At 38.7% G+C, this 23,729-nt stretch overlaps 1 protein-coding gene across 1 annotated transcript; it reads left to right on the top strand.

Annotated features, from left to right (window-relative positions):
* The first annotated feature begins 1,785 nt into the window (after positions 1-1,785).
* Positions 1,786-23,471, top strand: CHORDC1 (cysteine and histidine rich domain containing 1). Its single transcript, XM_052661956.1, has 11 exons — positions 1,786-1,935; positions 6,197-6,246; positions 8,899-8,955; positions 10,168-10,325; positions 13,496-13,599; positions 14,240-14,298; positions 18,022-18,092; positions 19,213-19,318; positions 21,042-21,161; positions 21,804-21,866; positions 22,147-23,471. The coding sequence occupies exons 1-11, from the start codon at positions 1,872-1,874 to the stop codon at positions 22,291-22,293; spliced, it is 999 nt and encodes a 332-aa protein (XP_052517916.1). The 5' UTR covers positions 1,786-1,871; the 3' UTR covers positions 22,294-23,471.
* Positions 23,472-23,729: the final 258 nt, after the last annotated feature.

A 23,729-nucleotide genomic window follows, 5' to 3' on the forward strand; every position in this document is an offset into this window, starting at 1 on the left:
TGGATCACAATAAATTGTGGAAAATTCTGAAAGAGATGGGAATAACAGACCACCTGACCTGCCTCTTAGAAACTTATATGCAGGTCAGGAAGCAACAGTTAGAACTGGACATGGAACAGACTGGTTCCAAATAGGAGAAGGAGTACGGCAAGGCTGTATATTGTCACCCTGCTTATTTAACTTCTATGCAGAGTATATAATGAGAAACACTGGGCTGGAGGAAGCACAAGCTGGAATCAAGATTGCCGGGAGAAATAATAACCTCAGATACGCAGATGACACCACCCTTATGGCAGAAAGTTAAGAACTAAAAAGCCTCTTGATGAAAGTGAAAGAGGAGAAAGAAAAAGTTGGCTTAAAGCTCAACATTCAGAAAATGAAGATCATGGCATCCGGCCCCATCACTTCATGGGAAATAGATGGGGAAACAGTGGAAACAGTGTCAGACTTTATTTTGGAGGGCTCCAAAATCACTGCAGATGGTGACTGCAGCCATGAAATTAAAAGACGCTTACTCTTTGGAAGCTAAATTATACCAACCTAGCAGAAACATTACTTTGCCAACTAAAGTCCGTCTAGTCAAGGCTATGGTTTTTCCTGTGGTCATGTATGGATGTGAGAGTTGGACTGTGAAGAAAGCTGAGCCCTGAAGAATTGATGCTTTTGAACTGTGGTGTTGGAAAAGCCTCTTGGGAGTCCCTTGGACTGCAAGGAGATCCAACCAGTCCATTCTGAAGGAGATCCGTGCTGGGTGTTCATTGGAAGAACTGATGCTGAAGCTGAATCTCCAGTACTTTGGCCACCTCATGAGAAGAGTTGACGCGTTGGAAAAGACTCTGATGCTGGGAGGGATTGGGGGCAGGAGGAGAAGGGGACGACAGAGGATGAGATGGCTGGATGGCATCACCGACTCGAGGGACATGAGATTGAACTCTGGGAGTTGGTGATGGACAGGGAGGCCTGGCGTGCTGCGATTTATGGGGTCGCAAAGAGTCGGACAGGACTGAGCGACTGAACTAAACTGAACTCTGTTATTGAAATCGCTCCCGATGCCTACACCCTCTCCACGCTTCCGAGATCGGAACAGTGGAACCTGAGGGGGATTCGTCCACCATCCCGCTCAATTATTAAAGAACGTTCGGGGAAGAGCAGTCAGAAAGGCTGCACGACTCTCCGGTCGTTCTCAGAACGCTCAGGAGCCAACGTCCCGGCCGCGCGTAGCGGCCTCACCCCAGTCCGAAGAGGAAGGAGGTTGCTGGGCGGCGGCGGCGGGGAGCAGGGCGGTCCCCGGGCTGCGCGGAGGACCGGCAGCCCGCAGCGGCGAGGGAGGTGGGGCGCGCCCGGAGGCCCAGCTTCCGGCTTGCGAGGTCTGTCCCGCGAGTCCCCGCGCCGCGCCCGCAGCCCCGCCGCGCCGCGGAGCCCCACCTGCGGGGCCCCCGCCCTCTTCCCTCGCCCGCGCGCTTCCCCCGCCGCTCCCCGCCGCGCCCGCAGCCCCGCCGCGCCGCGGAGCCCCACCTGCGGGGCCCCCGCCCTCTTCCCTCGCCCGCGCGCTTCCCCCGCCGCTCCCCGCCGCGCCCGCAGCCCCGCCGCGCCGCGGAGCCCCACCTGCGGGGCCCGCCCCTCCCCGCCCCGTCCGCCAGCCTACCCACCCGCTTCCCCCGCCGCGCCGCGGAGCCCCACCTGCGTGGTCCCCGCCTCTTCCCTTGCCGCTTCCCGTCGCCGCTGCGCCTGCGCGGCCGGAACCTTCGCGAAGGTTCCCGAGGCGGAGCTGGCCGTTCCCGGAAGCCGGCAGCTTGCGCGCCCGCAGGCCCGGGTCGCGCGCCGGGGCTTCCAGAGGCAGCGAGTGGCGGTTCCGGAGTCCGGGAAGGAGAATGGCCCTGCTGTGCTACAACCGGGGCTGCGGCCAGCGCTTCGACCCCGAGACCAACTCCGACGGTGAGAGAGGCGCCGCCGCCCCCTCCCCTCCACCTCCTCCCGGGACGCCCGGGGCCTCGCAGGCTGACCCCGCCGGGCCGCCGCATCTCCTCCCGGGACGCCCGGGGCCTCGCAGGCTGACCCCGCCGGGCCACCGCATCCTTTCCAGGGGACGCCCGGGGCCTCGCAGGCTGACCTCGCCGGGCCGCCGCATCTCCTCCCGGGACGCCCGGGGCCTCGCAGGCTGACCCCGCCGGGCCACCGCATCCTTTCCAGGGGACGCCCGGGGCCTCGCAGGCTGACCTCGCCGGGCCGCCGCATCTCCTCCCGGGACGCCCGGGGCCTCGCAGGCTGACCCCGGCGGGCCACCGCATCCTTTCCAGGGGACGCCCGGGGCCTCCCAGGCTGACCCCGGCGGGCCGCGTCCCGGACTGCCCCCGGGTGCGGGCCCGTTCTGCGGGACCCGGCGCCCGCCCTCGGCACAGCGCCCGGCGCACATGCTCCCCGCCGTCCGCTCTCCCTGTGGGCCGGGTTAAGAGCCCCGCCCGCGCCTCGGAGCGGTGAGGAGTTAGCCAGGTGCCTTGCGGTCGCCGTGCGGTGGATCCGCGCGCGCGCGCGTGTGTGTCAGAGACAGACATGGACCTCAGGGTTGGGCAGCGGGCGGCTTATCCTAGCATTCCGTTGACTCACTGTTTTAACCATACTTAAAAAAAACTTCTTGGTTCAGATTCTTTAGAATGGTCACGCTGTTAGGTTTTGATACATTTGTTCCATGGGAGATACCATTCGTCATCCGTTACTTTATAGCCGTCCGTGTTCCTTGGGTATTTTTGCATGGCCTTCCCGTCTTAGTACTGCGCCGCCTGCAGGACACTGTGCTTGAATGTCCTGTAGCAGAGGCCCCCGACCTCCAGGACCTAATGACTGATGATCTGAGGCGGAGCTGATGTAGTCCTCGTAGAAATAAAGTGCGCAATAAATGTAACGCTTCAATCATCCTGAAACCGTCCCCCATCCCACCCCCACCGCTAGCGGGTGGAAAAGTTGTCTCCCGAGGCCAGGTGCCCAAGAGGTGCAGCTCTCTAGCACCCAGCGGTAGAATTAAGGGTGTAAACTCGAGAGTTACTGACTAGCTGAGTGATAGAAACTGACCAGTGGATTTGAATTTTGGTAGGTGAATGGAGTAAAGGACTGACTTGATTCCTTGAAAACTAAGCAGTTACAACACTTTCTCAAATTCCACTAGCATTTATTGTATGTTTTCTGTATGCCAGACATTGGTCTGTCACTTAATATGTATTACGTTATCTCCTTTAATCTTTACAACAGCCCTGTGAAGTGTTTATTATACCCAGTTAATAAGAGAATTACAGCAACAAGTTAGCAACAAGGTTCTTCATTGTGTAGGGAATTAAAATCAATACTTGAAAAACTCTCGTTCACCTCTGATATACCTGAATGGTTATCTTGCTGCACAGGTAAATTGGGGACATAATTTAAAATGGTAAGTTATTTGGTAGGCTTCTGAGGAAAATATAACTTTAATTACTTTTACAGTATTAATGTGAAGTTTTTCAGGGAGAAAATGACGAGACTTCAGTGGAAAAAACTCAAGGAACAGGGGTTTCAAAACCCTTTGCTGTTGGTAGCCTATGTAAAAAGTAAATTGCGTTAGTAGCTATACCTATTCTACTTTAATATTAAAGAGGAAAGTGTTACACTTTGTTGAATGGGATAATATGTATGTTTATAGGGTGTAATGTACCAGCCTAATTTTAAGGGGAGATACAGCCAGTGTTTTGGAAGTCAGTTCTCTGTGTGTGTGAAATGGTTCAGTGCCTAGGAAAGGGATAAGGGAAGCCAGCGGAGTAGACAGTCTCAAGGATTGAGCATCCACAGCACTGAATTAAGTAGGGAACGCCTTTAAGGTTGCTGAAAGTTTATTAGCTTTAACAAAATTCGTCGTTCAGTCGTGTCTGACTCTTTGCGACCCTGTGGACTGTAGCCCGCCAGGCTCCTCTGTCCATGGAATTCTCCAAGGAAGAATACTGGAGTGGGTTGCCATTCCCTTCTCCAGGGGATCTTTCTGACCCAGGATTTTCAAACCCAGGTCTCCTGAATTGCAGGTGGATTCTTTACTGTCTGAGCAACCAGGGAAGCCCAGGGTTTTGTAGGGACTTAAAGGACTACAGGTAGGTGGGTTGATGGAAAATGGAGGTACAAAAGCTAAAGGAGTGTTTTGGTTTGGTGATCTGCATGTGTTAAAACAGCTTCTCTAGAGGAAGCATTTCTTCACTGCTGCTGCTGCTGCTAAGTCGCTTCAGTTGTGTCCGACTCTGTGCGACCCCTAGATGGCAGCCCACCAGGCTCCCCTGTCCCTGGGATTCTCCAGGCAAGAACACTGGAGTGGGTTGCCATTTCCTTCTCCAATGCGTGAAAAGTGAAAGTGAAGTCGCTCAGTCGTGTCCAACTCTTCGGGACCCCATGGACTGCAGCCCACCAGGCTCCTCCGACCATGGGATTTTCCAGGCAAGAGTACTGGAGTGGGGTGCCATCGAACAATATTGTATTCAGTACACACATTTGAGGAAACAAACAGCAACCAAGAGGCAGAGCCAAAATTTGAGCCTGGGTCAGACTCAATGTTAAAAGCCCTGGTTTTTAAACCACTGCTGTCTTGTAGCTTCTTACCCATAAAATATTACCTTGAGCGAAAGTGTCAAACTTAATTTTTTTTTTTAAGGACTAGAGAGAAGGATGTCCATCTGCATGTTATTTAGCAGTGATTTTCAAGTACTGTTTATACTAGTTGTATTGTTAAGACCTGACTCACTCTTGCTCTTCTCCTGCCAGAATGTCCATTATTGTATATGCCTGTGTCAGACATTATGCACTGTGTGCTTCTGACTGTATGGGAATTTGATATGAAATATGCTCTCTGTTCTCTACTTTGATTCTCCTCTCAAATTCCTGTTCCTCTGCGTATTCATTTCTACTTTGAATCTCCTTTTCCAGCCCTCAATTCCACTACTGCCCTTAATTAGGTCTTCTGAATCTGGGCTTAGATACTGTACCATGAACCTGACACTTTCTCTTTATTAGCTAGTATGGTCTCTGTGTAGTACCTGGTTACTAACCAAAGAAACCATGCTGACTTAATACAGGGATAGGAGATTTTTCTCTAAGTACCGGAAATGTATCGTCGGAGAAGGCGATGGCACCCCACTCCAGTACTCTTGCCTGGAAAAATCCCATGGACAGAGGAGCCTGGTGGGCTGCAGTCCATGGGGTCGCCAAGAGTCGTACACGACTGAGCGACTTCACTTTCACTTTTCACTTTCATGAACTGGAGAAGGACCTGGCAACCCACTCCAGTATTCTTGCCTGGAGAAGGGGGACAGGGACGGGGGAGCCTGGTGGGCTGCCATCTACGGGGTCGCACAGAGTTGGACACGACTGAAGTGACTTAGCAGCAGCAGCAAGGTGATTCCAGGAATCAGAGGTTGTAGTCAATTGATTGCTAAACAGACATGAAAGTTTGAGCAAAGTATCCGTATAAGAAAATTGCACAAGTGTGGAGCTGGCCTTTTTCTGAGTTTATGGTTCTATCCAACTATGGAATAAGTGTCCATTATCGTTTTTTTAAATGTAATACTCCATATTGCAGACTAATTCCATATTTGTAAGAGAATTAAGTAAAAATTGATGGTGTAGTGGGACGGAGGTAGGGAAATAATAGACTAACAATCAGTGACAAACCTGAAAACTTTGTAAAATTTAAACCTCTTTTTAGTAAGGTTTATATCTAGGAATTGACACCTACTTAGGAAAATTAAATTAGCAATTAGGTATTACTGATACATCAGTTTTTAAAAAATTGAACCTATTCTTCAAAAATGTCTTTTTAGGATATCTCTTCGGCGACTTTTATGGATCAACACACATAAGAATGTTTAAATTTGATAATATTTTTGTAAAAACAAAATTGAAATACAGTACTAAAGTTTGGGTACTAAACATTTTACTGTAAAGATTAGAATACAAAATATTATTTGTTTTACTTGAACTATGTGTATTTTTATTTATAGCTGTCATACTCAAATTAGAATTTTAACCTTTACTATTTTAATACAGTGTTATATTAAGCATTGTGTGTCATGCATCAAACTGGAGCATTAGTGAAGTATTACCTGCATATGGAAAAAGGATTATATGTTAACACTGAAGGAAAATGGGTTTTCTTCATTGTGAAGTGTTTTCTTTTTTCTTTGCTTTTGACCAGATGCTTGCATATACCACCCAGGAGTTCCAGTCTTTCATGATGCATTAAAGGTAGGAGCTTGATACATTTTTGTTGTAACATTTGTATATTAAATTCAGAGGTACAATACTAGATCTTTTTTTTTCCCCTCAGCTTATACTTTCTTATTGACCATTTTGGAGTGCTTTAAGCAAGTGTTCCACTAGAGTCAAAGGAGACAGCAATCTTAAGGGTTTTTCCAGTTAAACAAAATTATTATTTTTATCCCAACTTTAATTTTCTATGTCCCTCATTTCTTCACCTAACTTTGAGGGGAAATGAAAACAACTATACTGATTTCTTAGTCTTTGAACATTTTGGGCAGCTATTGGCTCATAAGAGCAGCTCTGAATTTTAGGGAAGATTGTTACAAACACTTAGCAGTCCGACTCAGGACAGACGTCTAAGTTTAGAGTAATACAGTACAGAAGAGAGATGCCACCAGTTTTTCTTGATATTCTGAAGAATTAGAGACATACAGAATATTGTTTGATGAGGATTTTTGTGTTGGGTTTATTGGTCTTTAAAATTTATGATAATGTGGTATATTTTCCATTGTGTATTTCAAAAGAAAATGTTGCAACATGGCTGCTATGGTTTTAGGTTTTCTTAGGAACATAAGCAGTACATCATGTTTATATTTATCAATGTCCTTTCAATTTTTAATTTTACCTTTCAGGGAGTAATTAGACCTTGGTGTTTAGCTGTTACCCAAGTGTAAAAAAAGTGATATACAAGGAAATAACAAGCCTATATTAATCTGGTTACTTCTAAGTGAGAAAAACGGAACACACGTTCAATACCACAAATTGTGACCTGACTCCTTACATCTTTGTGTTTCCCGATGATGTTTTTCCTCATATCTTATAACCATGGGCATACTTCACTTCTCAGTTTTGGCTTCCTTTTTTCCTCTCATTCAGTTTATTTTGTCCTTACTTCACTTCTACAATGTATTTTCATTTATGTGTGTCATTGGCAACTACAGATAAGTTCTGAAGTGACCCCTTATTCCAAAAATAACCTGCCTTTGCTGCTGCTGCTAGTAATGATACCACTAACATTCTCATCATTCAGTCCATTGCTCCTCTGTTTATACCCAACTGTTAATTATTCTAATTAAACTTAATGATTTTACTTGGAAGTATTTTTCTTTTTCTGTTCTAATTTGGTTCTGTTTATTGTTTTTATAACATTTCTTGAAGACCTAGACTTTCCAATACTACTGAATTTCACAGCCCAGTAGATTTTAAGCAAAATATATAAATCAGTAGATTGTGTACTGTTGTCAGTTTTCTGTGTAGCCAAGTAAAAAATTAAACATTGCATGAGCAGAAGAGAAAAACATTTTACTATTCAAGTTGTACATGCATGCTCCGTCATGTCTGACTCTCTGCAACCCCATGGACTGTACCCCACCAGGCTCCTCAGTCCATGGAATTTTCCAGACAAGAATACTGAAGTGGGTTGCTGTTTCCTTTTCCAAATTATTCTTGTTAGAAGAGGCACATTCAGGGAAAAGAAAGTTCTTAAGAAAAGACAGTTTGCAGCATTATACTCGCAAACTTAAATTTTAATTTCCTTTTCACATTTGACTGAGGACCATCTTGGGTGGGCATTGGGAACAACTAGTCTATGTCGTATGTATATCCCAGTAGTCCCAGAATACTTAATTCTTCATATACAATTAAGATAATAAAACTTTCTACATACAAAATAGCTTTACTGGTGACAGTATTATCTATACCAACTAAACCTTTAATTTTGTACTGGTTAGTTATTTTTCATCCATATCTCAGTTCAGAGTAGAAGAAAATGAAATTTCAGAATAAAGGAAAATATGAATTGTTGAATATTTGGCACATCTTTTTAAAAAAACTTTTAAGTGTGTATTATGAAAAAAGACACTACCAAATTCTTCATGTAATTTGAAACAGAGAAACAGTGAGGCCCAGGTGGGTATGTGCAAAGCTGGGCCTTGGTCTGAATTTGAGACATCCCAAGCTTTGGGACTACTGCATTTTTTTTTCCTTTTTCTTGTGCTGTATTGGGATTTCAGGTGACAAAGCAGTGGTTTTGGTTAGCTACTTGATACTTTGTTTAGCAATCTTATACTACTTTACAGTTTCTATATTTGTATGCTTCTGACTAAAAAGCTCATGTAATCTTGAAAGATCTAACAGTGCTTAAGCTGCTATGTTAATTAGTGTTTTTCTGAAAATAGAATGCTTATTGTTGAGAAACAGCTAGCCTGAGTTTGTTTAGAAACTGAATTATTATAACTATTATCTCTTAACTTACTGGATTTTAATATAACTTCCTTTTTAAAATAAAGCACTTTGCTTGCACCCTAGATTCCTTAAAATACCTAATTTTATAAATTATAAAATGTTTTTGTTCTAAAAATCAAGTAGTATTCTAAAACAGAAGCAGTTTCTGTTTCCATATTTTAAGATGCTTCTTTTTATGATGGATCACAGCGACATTGGTTAATTCATTTTTTTTTTAGTAAAAGACTAAACATTTAACTTGATTATTTACAACACTTTAATACTATAAAATTATATATATACAGGACACTTTGCAACCCAAGGAGGTAAGTGCAAGTGGCATTTCAGTGAGTTGCGGTTCTTTTACGAAGAGTTTTCACTTTGTTTTCTTCTTTTGGCTCTTACGTTTCCTAGGGTTGGTCTTGCTGTAAGAGAAGAACAACTGATTTTTCTGATTTTTTAAGTATCGTAGTAAGTATTAAGGTTTTTTTCTCTTAGATTATCCCCTAAAACGTACATTTTACGGGAAGGTCTGATTTTGGACAACTTTTGTCGAGTCCTTGTTAACTTACAGATAGTCCCTTTCTTTTAAAATGGAGGTCACCTCCCTTCTATGGCGCTTAAAGTAGGGAATTTATCTGTTTTAGAGATTAGAGTTTTAAGATGTTAATTAACTCCTTGTCAATTTATGTTTGTCTTTGATGTTAGTAGTCCTTTTTTTTGTTTTCATTTCTGCTGTACTTACATACATCTAAATTACACTCTAGAATTTTTTCCTACAGCTTATTTTTTCTTTAGCTTTTTATTTACTTTTTAATTGAAGTATAGCTGATTTACAGTGTTCTTTTAGTTTAAGATATACAGCATAATGATTCACTTATACATATGTATATCTCTTCTTATTCAGATTCTTTGCCAGTATAGGTTATTACAAGATATTAATATAGTTCCCTGTGCTATGCGGTAGTTCCTTGTTATTTGATGTTAGTAGTCTTAAATAGAACTCCGTGAGGAGGCAACAATTTAAATCATATTCAGTTAGGAACAGTAAGTTATTGTATCTCAGATACCATGAAGTTGCACTGTTATTTTGTGTACCCTTAAGAAAGAAGACTAAAGTTGCTAATTAAATGACATACCTTTGACCTTATGGTTTCAGGGACATTAAAATGTATGTCAATGGTATGTAGAAAAGGGAGCTAGCATTTATTGACTCTATTGTATTTTTTATTTAATCCTCTCAAAAATTGCCTCAATTTTACTGATGAGGAAACAAGTTTAAAAAATAACTTGTTCAAGATCATATAGCTAGGAACAGGAGAACTGAGACTCAGATTGAGGCCCTTTTGTGTAAATAATTTGTAGAATTCTCTGTGAGATCTCCAGAATTTGTTTCCTGTAAACAAGTTTATGCTGTTCCTTTAATAGAATAATTAAAGTAGAAATTTGTTAGGTCTAATTTAGAGGCCTCTTTTTAATGCATTTTTCTACATGTAGGAAATCATTTACAAATATATTAAGTTTGAAGTTCTGTTTTTAGTTTCTTAAAATAAGTCAGTGTGTTAAAAGTGGAGAAAACATGGACTTGAATTTATGAATTAAGAATTGAAAATTAATATTTGTTACAGCATGTGAAATAGATACTAGGATAACTCTCAGTGAATGAATACCTTTCACCAACAGGGCTGTACGAAAGGAAGGCATAACAGTGAGAAGCCACCTGAGCCAGTCAAACCTGAAGTCAAGACTACTGAGAAGAAAGAATTATCTGAATTGAAACCCAAATTTCAGGAGCACATCATTCAGGCCCCTAAACCAGTAGAAGCAATAAAAAGACCAAGGTACACTTTATATAGCTATATACTCGTGTTACACTTAATGACAGCATTTGTTCCTGGTATTACCTTTTACAATTTTGCATCATATCATTTGTAGCCTTTGTGTAGGTCACCAACTTTTGGACCATTTGGTTTTCCTTCAGTTCAGTCGCTCAGTCATGTCCAACTCTTTGCAAACCCATAGACTGTAACATGCTGGGCTTCCTTGTCCATCACCAACTCCCAGGGCTTGTTCAAACTCATGTCCATCGAGTCGGTGATGCCATCCAACCATCTCTCATCCTCTGTTGTCCCCTTCACCTGCCTTCAGTTTTTCTCAGCATCAGGGTCTTTTCAAATGAGTCAGCTCTTCACATCAGGTAGCCAAAGTATTGGAGTTTCAGCTTTAGCATCAGTCCTTTCAGTGAACACCCAGGACTGATCTCCTTTAGAATGAACTGGTTGGATCTCTTTGCAGTCCAAGGGACTCTCAAGAGTTTTCCCCAACACCACAGTTCAAAAGCATCAATTCTTTAGCGCTCAGCTTTCTTTACAGTCCAACTCTCACATCCATACACAACTACTAGAAAAACCATAGCTTTGACTACAAGTAATGTCTCTATTTCTTAATATGCTGTCTAGGTTTGTTGTAGCTTTTCTCCCAAGGAGCAAGCGTCTTTTAGTTTCATGGCTGCAGTCACCATCTGCAGTGATTTTGGAGCCCCCCAAAATAGTCTGTTTCTGTTTCCATTGTTTCCCCATCTATTTGCCATGAAGTGATGGGACTGGATACCATGATGTTAGTTTTCTGAATGTTGAACTTTAAGCCAACTTTTTCACTCTCCTCTTTCACTTTCATCAAGAGGTTCTTTAGTTCTGCCATAAGGGTGGTGTCATCTGCATATCTGAGGTATTGATATTTCTCCCAGCAGTCTTGATTCCAGTTTGTGCTTCATCCAGTCTGGCATTTCTCACGGTGTACTCTGCTTATAAATTCATTTTCTCTCAGATAATACCTTTTCACGTCTATTTCCTTGAGGGCGTACACACAGTAAAACTCCAGGGCAGGTTTGTTCACTGTATATGCAGTTATGCTCAGGGCGAGGGAGCCACACGTCTGTCTTGTGCCTTGGCATATATTATTTTCACTGTGGCATAGTGGAATTCTGTAAGGGAATCGTCCTTGTCAGGGAGTCAGTTTGAGTTGAAAAAGAACTTGGAGGCTTTCCTTTCATTTCTACCACTGTTTGTTGAATATTTTTTAAGACATTCTTCATAGAAAAACATTTCCTTTCCTTTCAGAAATTCTAATGAATTTTAAAGCAGCTCATTTTATCATTACTAATTGAGTATATAAATTTCCCTTGTATTGGGTCAAATTCTATTTATTTGTCCATATTTTGCCACTTAGAATAAGCCTAGTCATTCATCTTTTACCCCCAGTTGTCTGAAAACTGTTAGTCTCATTACTGATCAATTTTTAATGTATTTGATTTACATGGCATATCTATTAAAGTACTTTTAAAATATATTTTGCTCATTTTGCAGTAGAATTGCACAGAGTCTTCATACTTCCCCACTATGTTTTATAATCCCACATATGCTGGGATTGTTGTTGGATATCACTGTTACACCAGGTCTTCTTCACATAGCCCTTGAGTACTTAATTGTTTTAGAATCAAAATACAGGACTTAAAAAAAAAGATGGTTTTTGGCCTCAAACATAACCTTTGTTGATATTCATACCATGGATTCATGATTTTTGCAATTTTTTCTTTATTAATCTTAAATAAATAAGTTTATAGCATCTTGACTGATATCCAACAAAGAAAAAACCCTCAGGGACTTTCTGATGTTTATTTTGTTTATTTAACCAAACTACTTAGAATGATTTTATTCTATATCCACCTTATTCATAATCATGAAAAATTTTATCAAATGTCTTACTGATTGATTTGCCAGTTGTGGGGGAGGGAAGTCATAAAAAGATAAGAATTTTGACATAGATCATTATTAAATATTATAGTTGAGTCTACTGTAATTGACAGTATGAGGTAATGTTTTTGAAAATAATAACTTCACATAAGAGAAAGAAAAATTAAGTATTTTATCCTAAATTCATTGGATGGTATTACAGAGATTATGAGGATACAAGTTTTTATGTACTTTGTTAGTGCCTCCTATGCAGTAGGTTTTTCATTAAGGATGTAGAATGAATAACCTAGGATTTTTAGCTTTATTGTTACATTTATTAGTATTCTTAATACTTACTGAATGCCTTAAACAAATTCTACATACAGTACTTTACAAAATGTTAGGGGACATTGTCGTTACTGTGTTTTTAAGCCTACTACAACTGCCTTGTGATATAACTGCATGAATAGGTGTGTGTAGTAGTGTCCACGTGAAGTGTCTCCACCAGTAGGGATATGGATTCACTTTGTACATAATTATTGCCTTAGTACATAATTATTCAGTTATGTACTGATGTAATGATAAAATGAGCAGCTTTAAAATAAAATTCTTCTTTATTAGAATTTTTGAAAGGAAAGGAAATGTTTTTCTATGAAGAATGTCTTAAAAAATATTCAACAAACAGTGGTAGAATGGAAAGGAAAGCCTCCAAGTTCTTTTTCAACTCAAACTGACTCCCTGACAAGGACGATTCCCTGCGAGAATTCCACTATGCCACGGTGAAAACGATACATGCCAAGGCACAAGACAGACGTGTGGCTCCCTCACCCTAGCTGCATATACAGTGAACAAACCTGCCCTGGAGTTTTGCTGTGTGCACGCCCTACTGAGCAAAGCACTTAGTGCATAATTGGTCACTTTGTCCGGACTTGCGTGCTCCCTGTTTTCCTTGGGCATGGGATGTAAAGGTACTTCACAGTCCCCTCCATGGAGTTGCTCATCTTGGCAAATTTGGATTCTTAGTCTTTGCTTCCTTCCCATTTGCACAATTTGTGTTGAAAGTAGCATGGTTATTTGATATTTAGTATCAACATTTTTCCACTAAAACTTAGAAACGTAGCTATGTTATAGCAGTTATTGTAAAATACTTTTTTAATTAGAAAAACTTGATTCACAAAGCTTTTGGCTTATCATAAGTAGACTCTTAAGTATATTTATTTTTAGTAGAAACAAATATTTTTGTACCTCAATAATGGTAATAAAGTTTCCAAAATCTCCAGCCCGGATGAACCAATGACAAATTTGGAATTAAAGATATCTGCCTCCCTAAAGCAAGCACTTGATAAACTTAAACTGTCATCAGGGAATGAAGAAAATAAGAAAGGTAAGATTTTGCTTTTTATATTTTTCTGTAAAGTTAGCCAGTTATCTAAAAGAAGCAGTAGCAGTATAATTAATAGCATTATAAATATAAAAAAATAGTACTTTGTAGTAAAGAAATTTTTTGTTTACTGAATGCCTGTTAAACCACAGGATGAATTTGTGATTCATTTTGTCTTTATTAAAAAGGAGAACCTGTTAATTTTTTTTCTTCTGTTACTCATTACTTTTTAACAGTGAATTAAGCTTTTTTGTAAATGTTTCATTGTGCATGATATAAAATATATTCAGCATTCTCTGACCCATACCTGTTATCTGGGGAAAAAGAATCATGATTGCTCTTTTACATAAGGTAAATATACTGGATATAAGGTGCATTATAGAATAGAAATGCATCATGTCATGTCATTTTGGGAATATAGGCAAGACTTAATCAAAATAGTTGGCGTCTGATTCACTTTTACGTGTGTTACATGAAAGGTCACACAGAAAACTGTTAAGTAAAATCATTGTAAAATAGCAGTTTTTCTGTATTTAGATTATTTTTTTAAATACTCATTTTAAGAAAAGGGTACTTTTTAAGAATAGCATTATAGTAAAAGTGTTCTATTTTAATGTTTCTATTTTGTTTTTCTTTCTTTTAGAAGAAGACAGTGATGAAATTAAGATTGGAACCTCATGTAAAAATGGAGGGTGTTCAAAGGTATATATTATAAAATTTGTGTTGCATCTGGAAGTAAAATTTTCATTTTGAGAAAAGAGTGATTTACTGACTCCATTAGATACAAACATCTATGTGCCTGTTATGTGTTGGGCACTATTCCATGGAGCAGGACTATGCGCGTGGGTAAGCGCCTGTCGCTGGGGAGCACATCTGATAGACACAGGAGTAAGCAGGTCTAGTCCCGTCAGCATTTACTGAGCACCCCTTGTGTGCCACAGATGGTTTTAAGGACTGGGAATGTGGTATTAAATAAAGCAAAAATCCCTGTTCTTGGGGAGCTGATATTCTGATTTTGGGGGAAGACAAAAAATAAGTTCTTAAGTGCTGTGAATTTAGGTAGACTTGAAAAGAATAAAGCTGACAAGGAGATACAGAGTAAAGCTATTTATGTGCACTTATGTGGGAAGTCTTTTTTGATATGGTGACACTAAGTCGGAAATCTGAATGATTTAGCAGATGAGTTCTGTAAACTTTGGAGTAGATGTGGGAGTAGTATGTTTAGAGGCTTTAGAGCTTGGCTACTCAAGAAATGATAAGAAAAGTCAGTGGAGGATTGATCAAGGGTGTGAAACAGAGTATGAAAGGCAGGCAAGATTATAGAGGTCCTTGTATGTCACAATGAGGAGTTCAGGCTTTAGGAAGTATATAAAGCCGTTGTCTGTTTAAGGAGGGACTTTAAAGGATATCTTTGGCTGATGAGTGGTAAATTTAGTGGTGCAGGAGTGGAATCAAGGGAAGGAAAACCAGCTAGGGTGCTATTTTGAAAGACCAGGCGTTGGCCTATGTTTTAGAGAAGCAGTTCCATGTAGGATGTCATCAGACATCTCATTGAGGCTTCTTTCTGCCCACTCTGTGTAGTATTACACCCTATTTCCATACTCTCCTTATTTCCCCACAGCACTTAGACCTTATTCCATACTACTTGTTTTACAGATTTTACTTCCCTTCTTCACTCATGTAAGATTTGAAAGGAAAACATTTTCTCTTTTCTGTGTCTTGAGTGCTTAGAACAGTGCCCAGCACATGACAAGCACGTTAGAATGAATGACACCTGGAAGTATTAGCAGGACCTGCTGATAAACCAGAAGTGAAGCATCTCAGTGCACCATTAACTGAGGAGGAGAGATTGGAGTTAGGGTTGGGAGCAGGTTTGTAGTCTTCTTTCATGCTGAGTTTGGGATCACCTTGTTCATTTAGAGATGGAAACACAGATGCATCCCCATGTATTTAAGGTAGACGCAGTAGATAGAGAGCGATTAATCCTGTGGGTGTAGGAGGTGCAGTGCAGGTGGTGGGGTCTGTAGGCGTGTCAGAGTGAAGGTATCCCAGATGAATTTTGAGAAATGAATGACAAGTCTATACATGGACAAAATGGGAAAGGATATCCCAAGCAGAGATAGCAGTCATGTACAAAAATCAAAAGTAGTCAATGATGTCCAGAATTTGCTGATGTAAAGTTGAAATTAAAAGAAAAATCAGGCTAGATCCTGAAAGGCTTGCTGCTCACAGCTTAGGCCTTCCTTTAGGTCACGGTGGCCGTCGAAGAAATGTTTCTAAAGTTTTTTCATTGAAATACAACATTGAATATATATAAATACAAGTTTATTAAGCAAAGTGCACATGCTTCCTCTCATACATTATTTCCTTTCCCAAAGGTAACTACTTTTTTCTCTCAACATAGATTAGTTTTGCCTACTTCTAAATTTACTGTAAATAGAATCATAGAACAGGTACTTAAGTCTGTCTTCCTTGCTTAACTGTTTTTGGTTATCTTGGTTTCATGTAGCTGTAATTTGTTCCTTTATATTGCTTTAAAGCATACCAATCAGTTTATTCTCTCTACTGTCCTGTGAAGTTTTTTGATTCGTGTTATTATGGACATATTTGTGCATGACTTCGGGGATACGTTTACACATTTCTTTTAGGGAGATAACTAGAAATAGTTTTGCTTCTTTGTGTGTGTGTGTGTGTGTGTGTGTGTGTCTGTGTGTGTGTGTGTCTGTCTGTGTGTGTGTCTGTCTGTGTGTGTGTCTGTCTGTGTGTGTGTCTGTGTGTCTGTGTCTGCAGCTTTAGCAGGGAGTACAAAGTGATTGTGTTCATACTCAGTGATGTATGAGGCTGGGTCCGTTTGTTCTATAGCTTGGTAACACTTTTGTAATATCAGTCTTTTATATTTAGCCACTCTGGTGAATGTGGAATGTTCCCATTGTGATTCTGATTCGCACTTACCTGCTGATGATGCTGACTGCATTTTTGTATGCCTATTGGCCATTTGGATGTCCTCCTTTGTGACACTGTCCAAAATCTGTATCGGTTTTTCTATTAAGTTGACTTTCTCTTAATGATTTAAGGGATTCTTCATATGTTTTAGCTGCAAGTCCTTTGTCAGAGAGACTGTATTTTTTCACCGTCTTAATAATGGCTTCTAATAAACAGTCTTTAAATTTAATGAAACTCAGTTTGTTCATCTTTTCCTTCATGACAGGCTTTCTCTGTCCTCTTTAGGAAATCTGTTTCTTTTTTAGGGCTTAGAGGCACATTTAAATGTGCAAACCACTGGCACTGATTGTTGTACATGGTTTGAGGTACTGGTATTTAAAGGGCTTTAAACAAAAGAGTGGTACATGTTTAAGTAGATGGTCGAGTCCAGAAACTGAAGGCAGAGAAATTCATCAAAATCTTTTAACAGAGTTTCATTGCCTAGAATCTGCTAGTGATCTTGAGGAAGTTTAGCAAATTAAACTGGCAAGGTTTTTTTTAAAATTCAGGTTGACAGGGTTTTGTAATAGACTGCATGAGGGTAGAAGGTAAAGAGAAACTGAAGAGGACTTGGAGAATTTTTACTTTGAGAGACTCAATGGATATGGTGCCATCAGATAAGATGGGGAAGAAGAGTAGGAGGTCTGGGAACACTAGTGATAGAAGTTGAGAATCTTAATGCGCTGAGTTTTGGGTGCCCATGGAATATCTTCAGGAGATATACACACCCCGTAATCTGAATTTACAAAAAGTAAATGTACAGAATTTTATTTTCTGTAACTGTAGGATGGTTGCTATAAATACCAAAGTAGACAGAAAATATACTACTGGCTGCATCTATGTTTTATTAACATAACTTTTTGTGAATTCATCTGTAGAGCCTTCATCTACAGCAGCAATGGGGCCCGGATCTTCCAGACAAACCCTGGATATATATATAGGTCTGCAGCTCATTTTACCCTTTGTAGGGATAAGAAGTCATCACTCTGGACTTGCAGAATTGCTTATTCGATTTTCCATTTCAATTCATAAAGCTCACAAAGTTTACTGTGCACATAATCATTCTATAACTATGTTTCTGATGAGAACACTAATCTCTTGGTTTTAGTATTGGCCTGTAAATTTACAGAACATACCTAAATATGTTTGGAATATGTTGGGATGTGTCCTCATACCCAAAAGTCTAAAAAACATCTGATACATCCTATTGCCTACTTTAATATTTACCTTTTTCACAGGGAACTGAAATTTAAGCATATCCAAACAGGAATCTTTTTTCATTCCTTATTAGAATGGCCTGAGGTGAATTTATGAATGTTCTAGGTAATTGTTACCTCTTGGGCATTTTCATAGTTCATAGAGGTCACCAGTACTTACAAATACATGTGAAATGTAACAATGAGATATGAAGCTAATTTTTTCCCTCTTTTTCTTCTCTTGTAGACATACCAGGGTCCACAGAGTCTAGAAGAAGTCTGTGTATATCATTCTGGAGTACCTATTTTCCACGAAGGGTAACTTAAACCAGACTAATGAAAACTTTATGGTAGATGTTAGAAATGTTAATATGCCTTTAGACATTATTTGCCATGCAACAATATTAGGTATTTTACTTACATTGTCATTTAAACTTTAAAATAACATAGAAATGTGAGTTTTGTCTTGTTTTTACATGTGGGAAAACTGAAACAAGGTTACGGTTGAAGTGACCGCTGTGATTCAAACCTCATGTTTTTTTTATATTCCTTTATATTACAATAGAATACTTTTTTTCTTTAAGGTAAATAGGTGTTTTGTGTTGTTTTGTTGAAGGGCTGTCCTGCCATTGGTAGGACATTTGGAATTTTGGGCCCTGGGACACTAAGACACCAACATTGTGGCATCTGAGAAAACCAATACTTTTCCACAGCCCTCAGCTGAGTGCCTCTCTCATTATGTTACACTGTAGTTTATAGAAACACAGTACTGTGAAAATCTTCCACTCTGTTTCTGTATCTTCAGGACGCAAACCCAAAGTTTTACTGTAATTTTTGTCTTCTAGTGTTAGATCTTTCTTAAGTAAATAGTGTTAGATTTTTCTCAAGTTAATTTTTTACTTACTGTAGGATTGACTATCACAGGTTATGTAAACATTAGTTTTTAGATTGTTTGCATGTTCTCACTTTCCTGGTTTATTCAAATATGAAGGTCTTCAGTCTTTGATCAACCATTTCATAGTAGCTTCATGAGGAAACTGAGATGGAGACTGTCAGTGAAAAGCTGATTTTGGATGTTGTGATGGTTTTAAGTATCCTCACTCAGGAATGCCAGAATTGCTATACTAAATGGCATTCTGGTTATTAGTCTTCTGGTAGTGTTAACTGTTTAGCAACTTCAGTTCAGTCACTCAGCCGTGTCCGACTCTTTGCAACCCTATGAATTGCAGCATGCCAGGCCTCCCTGTCCATCACCAACTCCTGGAGTTCACTCAAACTCAAGTCCATTGAGTCGGTGATGCCATCCTTTAGCAATTTAGACACTTGTAAAATACTAAAGTTACATGCTTACTTTTTTAAGGTACTTATCACTATAACACTTCCAAATTTAATTAATTGTCAGATTTTATTTCTAAAATTTTTCTATGATAATTTAAAGGATGAAATATTGGAGCTGTTGTAGAAGAAAAACATCTGATTTTAATACATTCTTAGCCCAAGAGGGCTGTACAACAGGCAAACACATGTGGACTAAAAAGGATGCTGTAAGTAATGTTTTAAAAATAGCCTATTGGAGTGTATTTATCTGAGTCATTTTGAAGACATTTGAGATTACTCTGTCTTTAGATTTAAGAAAAAAAAAGTTCCTCACAGTAAAGTTTGATGAACCTAACTAAAATCTAAAATTAATTTGAGTCAAGCTCTTAACACACTGCTCTTTGATCAGAATAACCGTTGTGTATGTTGCTTGCAAATATGTAGATTTTTGTGAAATACATAAGCTAGTCTAAACTGAAGCATATTTTTCTGTAATTGCATACTTTGTTTCAACTTTTTCTGTTTAAAAATCACTTTTCTGGTCATTTGAGTTACCATTGAGACCTCTGATGCTCTTTTGGCCCCTTACTGTCATTCAACCATTTACACATGACAGACACTCCATCTAGTGGCCAAATGGTAGGATTGTAGACTTGTTTCTTTGGGATTGTTTTTGTGTTTGTGTTTTTTAAATTAATTAATTTATTTTAATTGGAGGCTAATTGCTTTATAATATTGTGGTGGTTTTTGCCATACATTGATATGAATCAGCCTCTGCTTGCTACCAGGAAACTTATCAAAAGAGAAAGCATCAGTTCCTACTTCCCTAACAGCATTTTAAAAAGACTTGTAGCTATGCAAATAATCTCGGAAAATCCCATTAAACTGTAAGAAGGCAAGCAACTCATTGCTAAATACATATTTGTTAGCTATTATTAACGTGTCTTTTAATACATTAGTTTTATGTGCTGTATTGGTACTAAAAACCCCGACAGTGATGTTTTCAGTGTATCTTTATGTTAGATTACTTTAGGAATTCAGTGTATATTAGCATATATTATTATGTCTGCTTTTTAATAACACTTGCGTTAGATATTGTAAATGTATCTGTTAAGTTATAATGATTTGTCTACCACAAAACTTCTATGAGTGTTTTATTAGTAAAAAATGAAATCTCACTGTATTTTCTCCAAGGTACGAAAATTTGAAAGTTTTGCTTTGAAAAAATCAAATGTTGTTTTGTGTGCTTAAGTTTTCATAGTATGACCCTTGATGAAAAACACCTTTTTATTATTTTTTAATGCATATAGTTGTCAACTATTGAGTGACTAAGCCAGGCAAAAAAATGTAAGTGGTGTAAATAATTTAAATTCAGTTGGCATAATTATACAAAAATATAAATATTGTTTTTTCAAGCAATAGTGTCTCACAATCTCATGCATTAAATTACCCTCAGTTATAAGACACATCACACTTCATCTTTCAAGTAGTTATTGTTATAGCAATGTATCATTCATATGTAATAATCTATTTCCATAATAGTAATCAAAAGATTACTTCCACAAATTCTTACCCTTTTTTCATGTTATTGTAAGAGGAAAATATTCAATAAGAACAACAGACAGTTATAACTAGTCAATTATTTTTCCTCAAATTTCAGTCTGTAGAAAATAACTGTAAAGTTATTATGCATGAGGTTAAGATGTTTTCTAGTTCATATTGTTAAGCAAATATTTCTACTTCAGTCTCAAAAGTATGTTCTCAAGTCATAACGCTAGTATTTTGTTTTATTGGTTAAACTTCTTGATAGGGGCTTTAGAATTTGTTTATGCTTATAAATATTAAGGGCTCAATTTTATGTGGTGTGTTTCTCAATTTTGATGGGTCAGATTACTCTTTTTAAGAGGTTAAGACACTTCGTAAATTCATAAAGTTTCTCTTACATTGCAGGGGAAAAAGGTTGTTCCTTGTAGACATGACTGGCATCAGACTGGGGGTGAAGTCACCATTTCAGTATATGCAAAAAATTCACTTCCAGAGCTCAGCCAAGTGGTAGCAAATAGCACATTGGTGAGTACACTGAGCAGCTCTGTCTTGTGCGTTGTCCCATCGTAAGTGTGTGTGTGTTCTTTGTCTGCGTCAGGTCGCGGCTGCCATGTGCAGGGCCCTCTGTGCTGCTGTGTGGGCGCTTGGTAGCGCGGGCCTTCTCCAGCTGTGGCGTGTGTGTCTTAGCTCCCCAGCCAGGGCTCGAACCTTCATCCCGGTGTTGGGAGGCGGATTCTTCCAGTGGTGTTCCCTGGAACACCAGGGAAGTCACTATACATTATTCTTACTGTATTATAAAATGTTGATCTTGAGCTGTTTTAAGATTTTAAAAGTCTCTCCAATTCAAAACAATAATTTCAAATTACTTTCCTAGAAACTACTTTAAGTGAACGTTTTCAGCAAGATATTTCTAAAGCAGGATATTTCTATCCTGGAAGTACTGTAGTGGCTTAGATTTATCAGATGATAATGGTACTTAGTTCTCAATATGAAATTCCATGTTAATATTTTTTTCACTGTTAATGGTTTTCTCAAATAAAGTATAGTATTGGCAGTTCCTTAAAATAACTTAAATGATTTTTATTTGTCTTTTTATTTTTATAATCACTGTTTTAATATCATAAATCTTCAGTTTTGATCCATTGATCAACTTTTTTTTTTTTTCAGTTAAATGTACACATTGTATTTGAAGGAGAGAAGGAATTTCATCAAAATGTGAAATTATGGGGTGTAAGTATTATAAATCCAGCAGAATTTTTTCTTAGTATTTAAAGTGCCATTTTATAATAAAAGACAGTACTTTAGATAAGCATTGATGCAGAGTAGATATATAACTTAGCATTATTTCTTACCCAGGAGTTTACATCTAAGGCTAGAGATGACCTTAGAAGCTTGAAGTTTTGACTGTTAGCAATAGGCATAAACATGAAATCTTGTGTACCATTTAAATTTATTGCCTCTAAAATTAGTAAAACCGTCCAGAATACTGTCATTTTCGTTAATGTTACAGGTGATTGATGTAAGGCGAAGCTACGTAACTATGACTGCAACGAAGATTGAGATCACCATGAGAAAAGCTGAACCTATGCAGTGGGCAAGCCTTGAACTGCCTGCAGCCAAAACCGAGGAAAAACAAAAGGAAGAGACAGCAGAATGAGTTGGGAAGGGAAAGAAATGTTCCTGGCTGTTTCAGAATTCTTGCTATGTGGTGAAGTGGTGGCTTGCTGCTGTACTCTTGTTTTCTTGTTGTTGTTGTTGAATCTGGCATTTCAGGGTCTGCAGTAGGTTAAAGCCAAAGTTGGTTTATCTTTTTGTGCCTCCCATATCGCTTTTGAGTTACCTAAGTTAATTATTCATTTCTCCTTACTAATAGAACTGTAGTTGTGTCCTATACTTGAAGAAGCTAGAAAATAGTTCATAACAGTTACAATATTTCTTAGCATAATATTGCATTAATCAGAGAAATGTAAAGAAACATATGTTTTTACATCTCTTTCTTTTATAATCACTAAAGCAAGATGGAATGTCAAATTTTTAATTGGCTTTTTCATGAATTTGTGTTCCTATGATACTTGAAAATCTTTAAGGAAGAGATGAAGCTCTGCATTGCTTTTCCACTCAACAATAACATTTTGTAGGGGGATTAACTCACAGTAGTGTAGTATGTAAGTAGTAGCAAGGAAATATAAACATTGATTAACAAATCAGAATTCATTTACAACTAATTGGATTAAGAATTACATCAGTACCTGTATACTTGCCAAGCAGTATAATCTGAGTATAGGAAACATCATAAATAAGAATTAAAAGGTATCAATTTGATTAAAATTCACCATTTTATAAGACTAAACAGGAGTGTTAAACATCTCTTTCCTAATTATTTGTAAGGTCTATGTATGGTGTTACGACTGAATTGTACCTCATTTATGGTCTGTGCCCTCTTAGAATCTTTTATTAGTTATCAAAATAAATTGTATATACTATCTGGCCTCCCTGGTGGAAAACTGTCCGTAAAATTGCAAGCTAAAAGACCTTTAGAAATACATTAGCGTATCAGAAAAGTAAATACTTAAACTTCGCTTTATGACAGCTATTACATGTGAAATAAAATAGCTTATTCTTTTGAAGTTTTTTTTTTTTTTTAAGTTTTCACAAACAGCTTGACAATTCTGGTGATACAGTGTTGATTATATATTGTACTTGATTAAACATAGGTATCACAGAATTAGATAGTTTATGCTAGCTAATTGAACCCATTAAAGGATAATTAGTTTTTGAGGCAGTGCAGAGTTCACAAAGGAAACTGAAATTAAGACATGTTACGAAGGCAGAAACTATGGCAAAACTTAATACACTTGAGTATCAATTATGTTTATGTAGATTAAAATAATTATTTCTTAAGCTTCTTGAGTGTTTTTCTTTCTTGGTATTAATGGACTTGAAAAGTTTGCAGAAGTACAGTTTTAGTTAATAGTATTTCTCAAGTCTATTACCCTTAACAAATAAATAACTATTAGATGTAGTTAGTGTAATTTTACTAAATGGTTTAGCTGTGTTACATATAAAGACAGAAAAATTGGCAGCCAGCTTTAA

This window comes from Budorcas taxicolor, chromosome 25 (assembly GCF_023091745.1).
Source record: "Budorcas taxicolor isolate Tak-1 chromosome 25, Takin1.1, whole genome shotgun sequence".
NCBI classification, from domain to species: domain Eukaryota; kingdom Metazoa; phylum Chordata; class Mammalia; order Artiodactyla; family Bovidae; genus Budorcas; species Budorcas taxicolor.

Excerpts from the sequence above, each read along its gene's own strand:
- CHORDC1 (XM_052661956.1), top strand. The coding sequence starts at position 1,872 with ATGGCCCTGCTGTGCTACAACCGGGGCTGCGGCCAGCGCTTCGACCCC. Across the intron at positions 19,319-21,041 it reads TGTGGACTAAAAAGGATGCT|GGGAAAAAGGTTGTTCCTTG; the intron begins GTAAGTAATGTT and ends CTTACATTGCAG. Across the intron at positions 21,867-22,146 it reads AAAATGTGAAATTATGGGGT|GTGATTGATGTAAGGCGAAG; the intron begins GTAAGTATTATA and ends TTAATGTTACAG.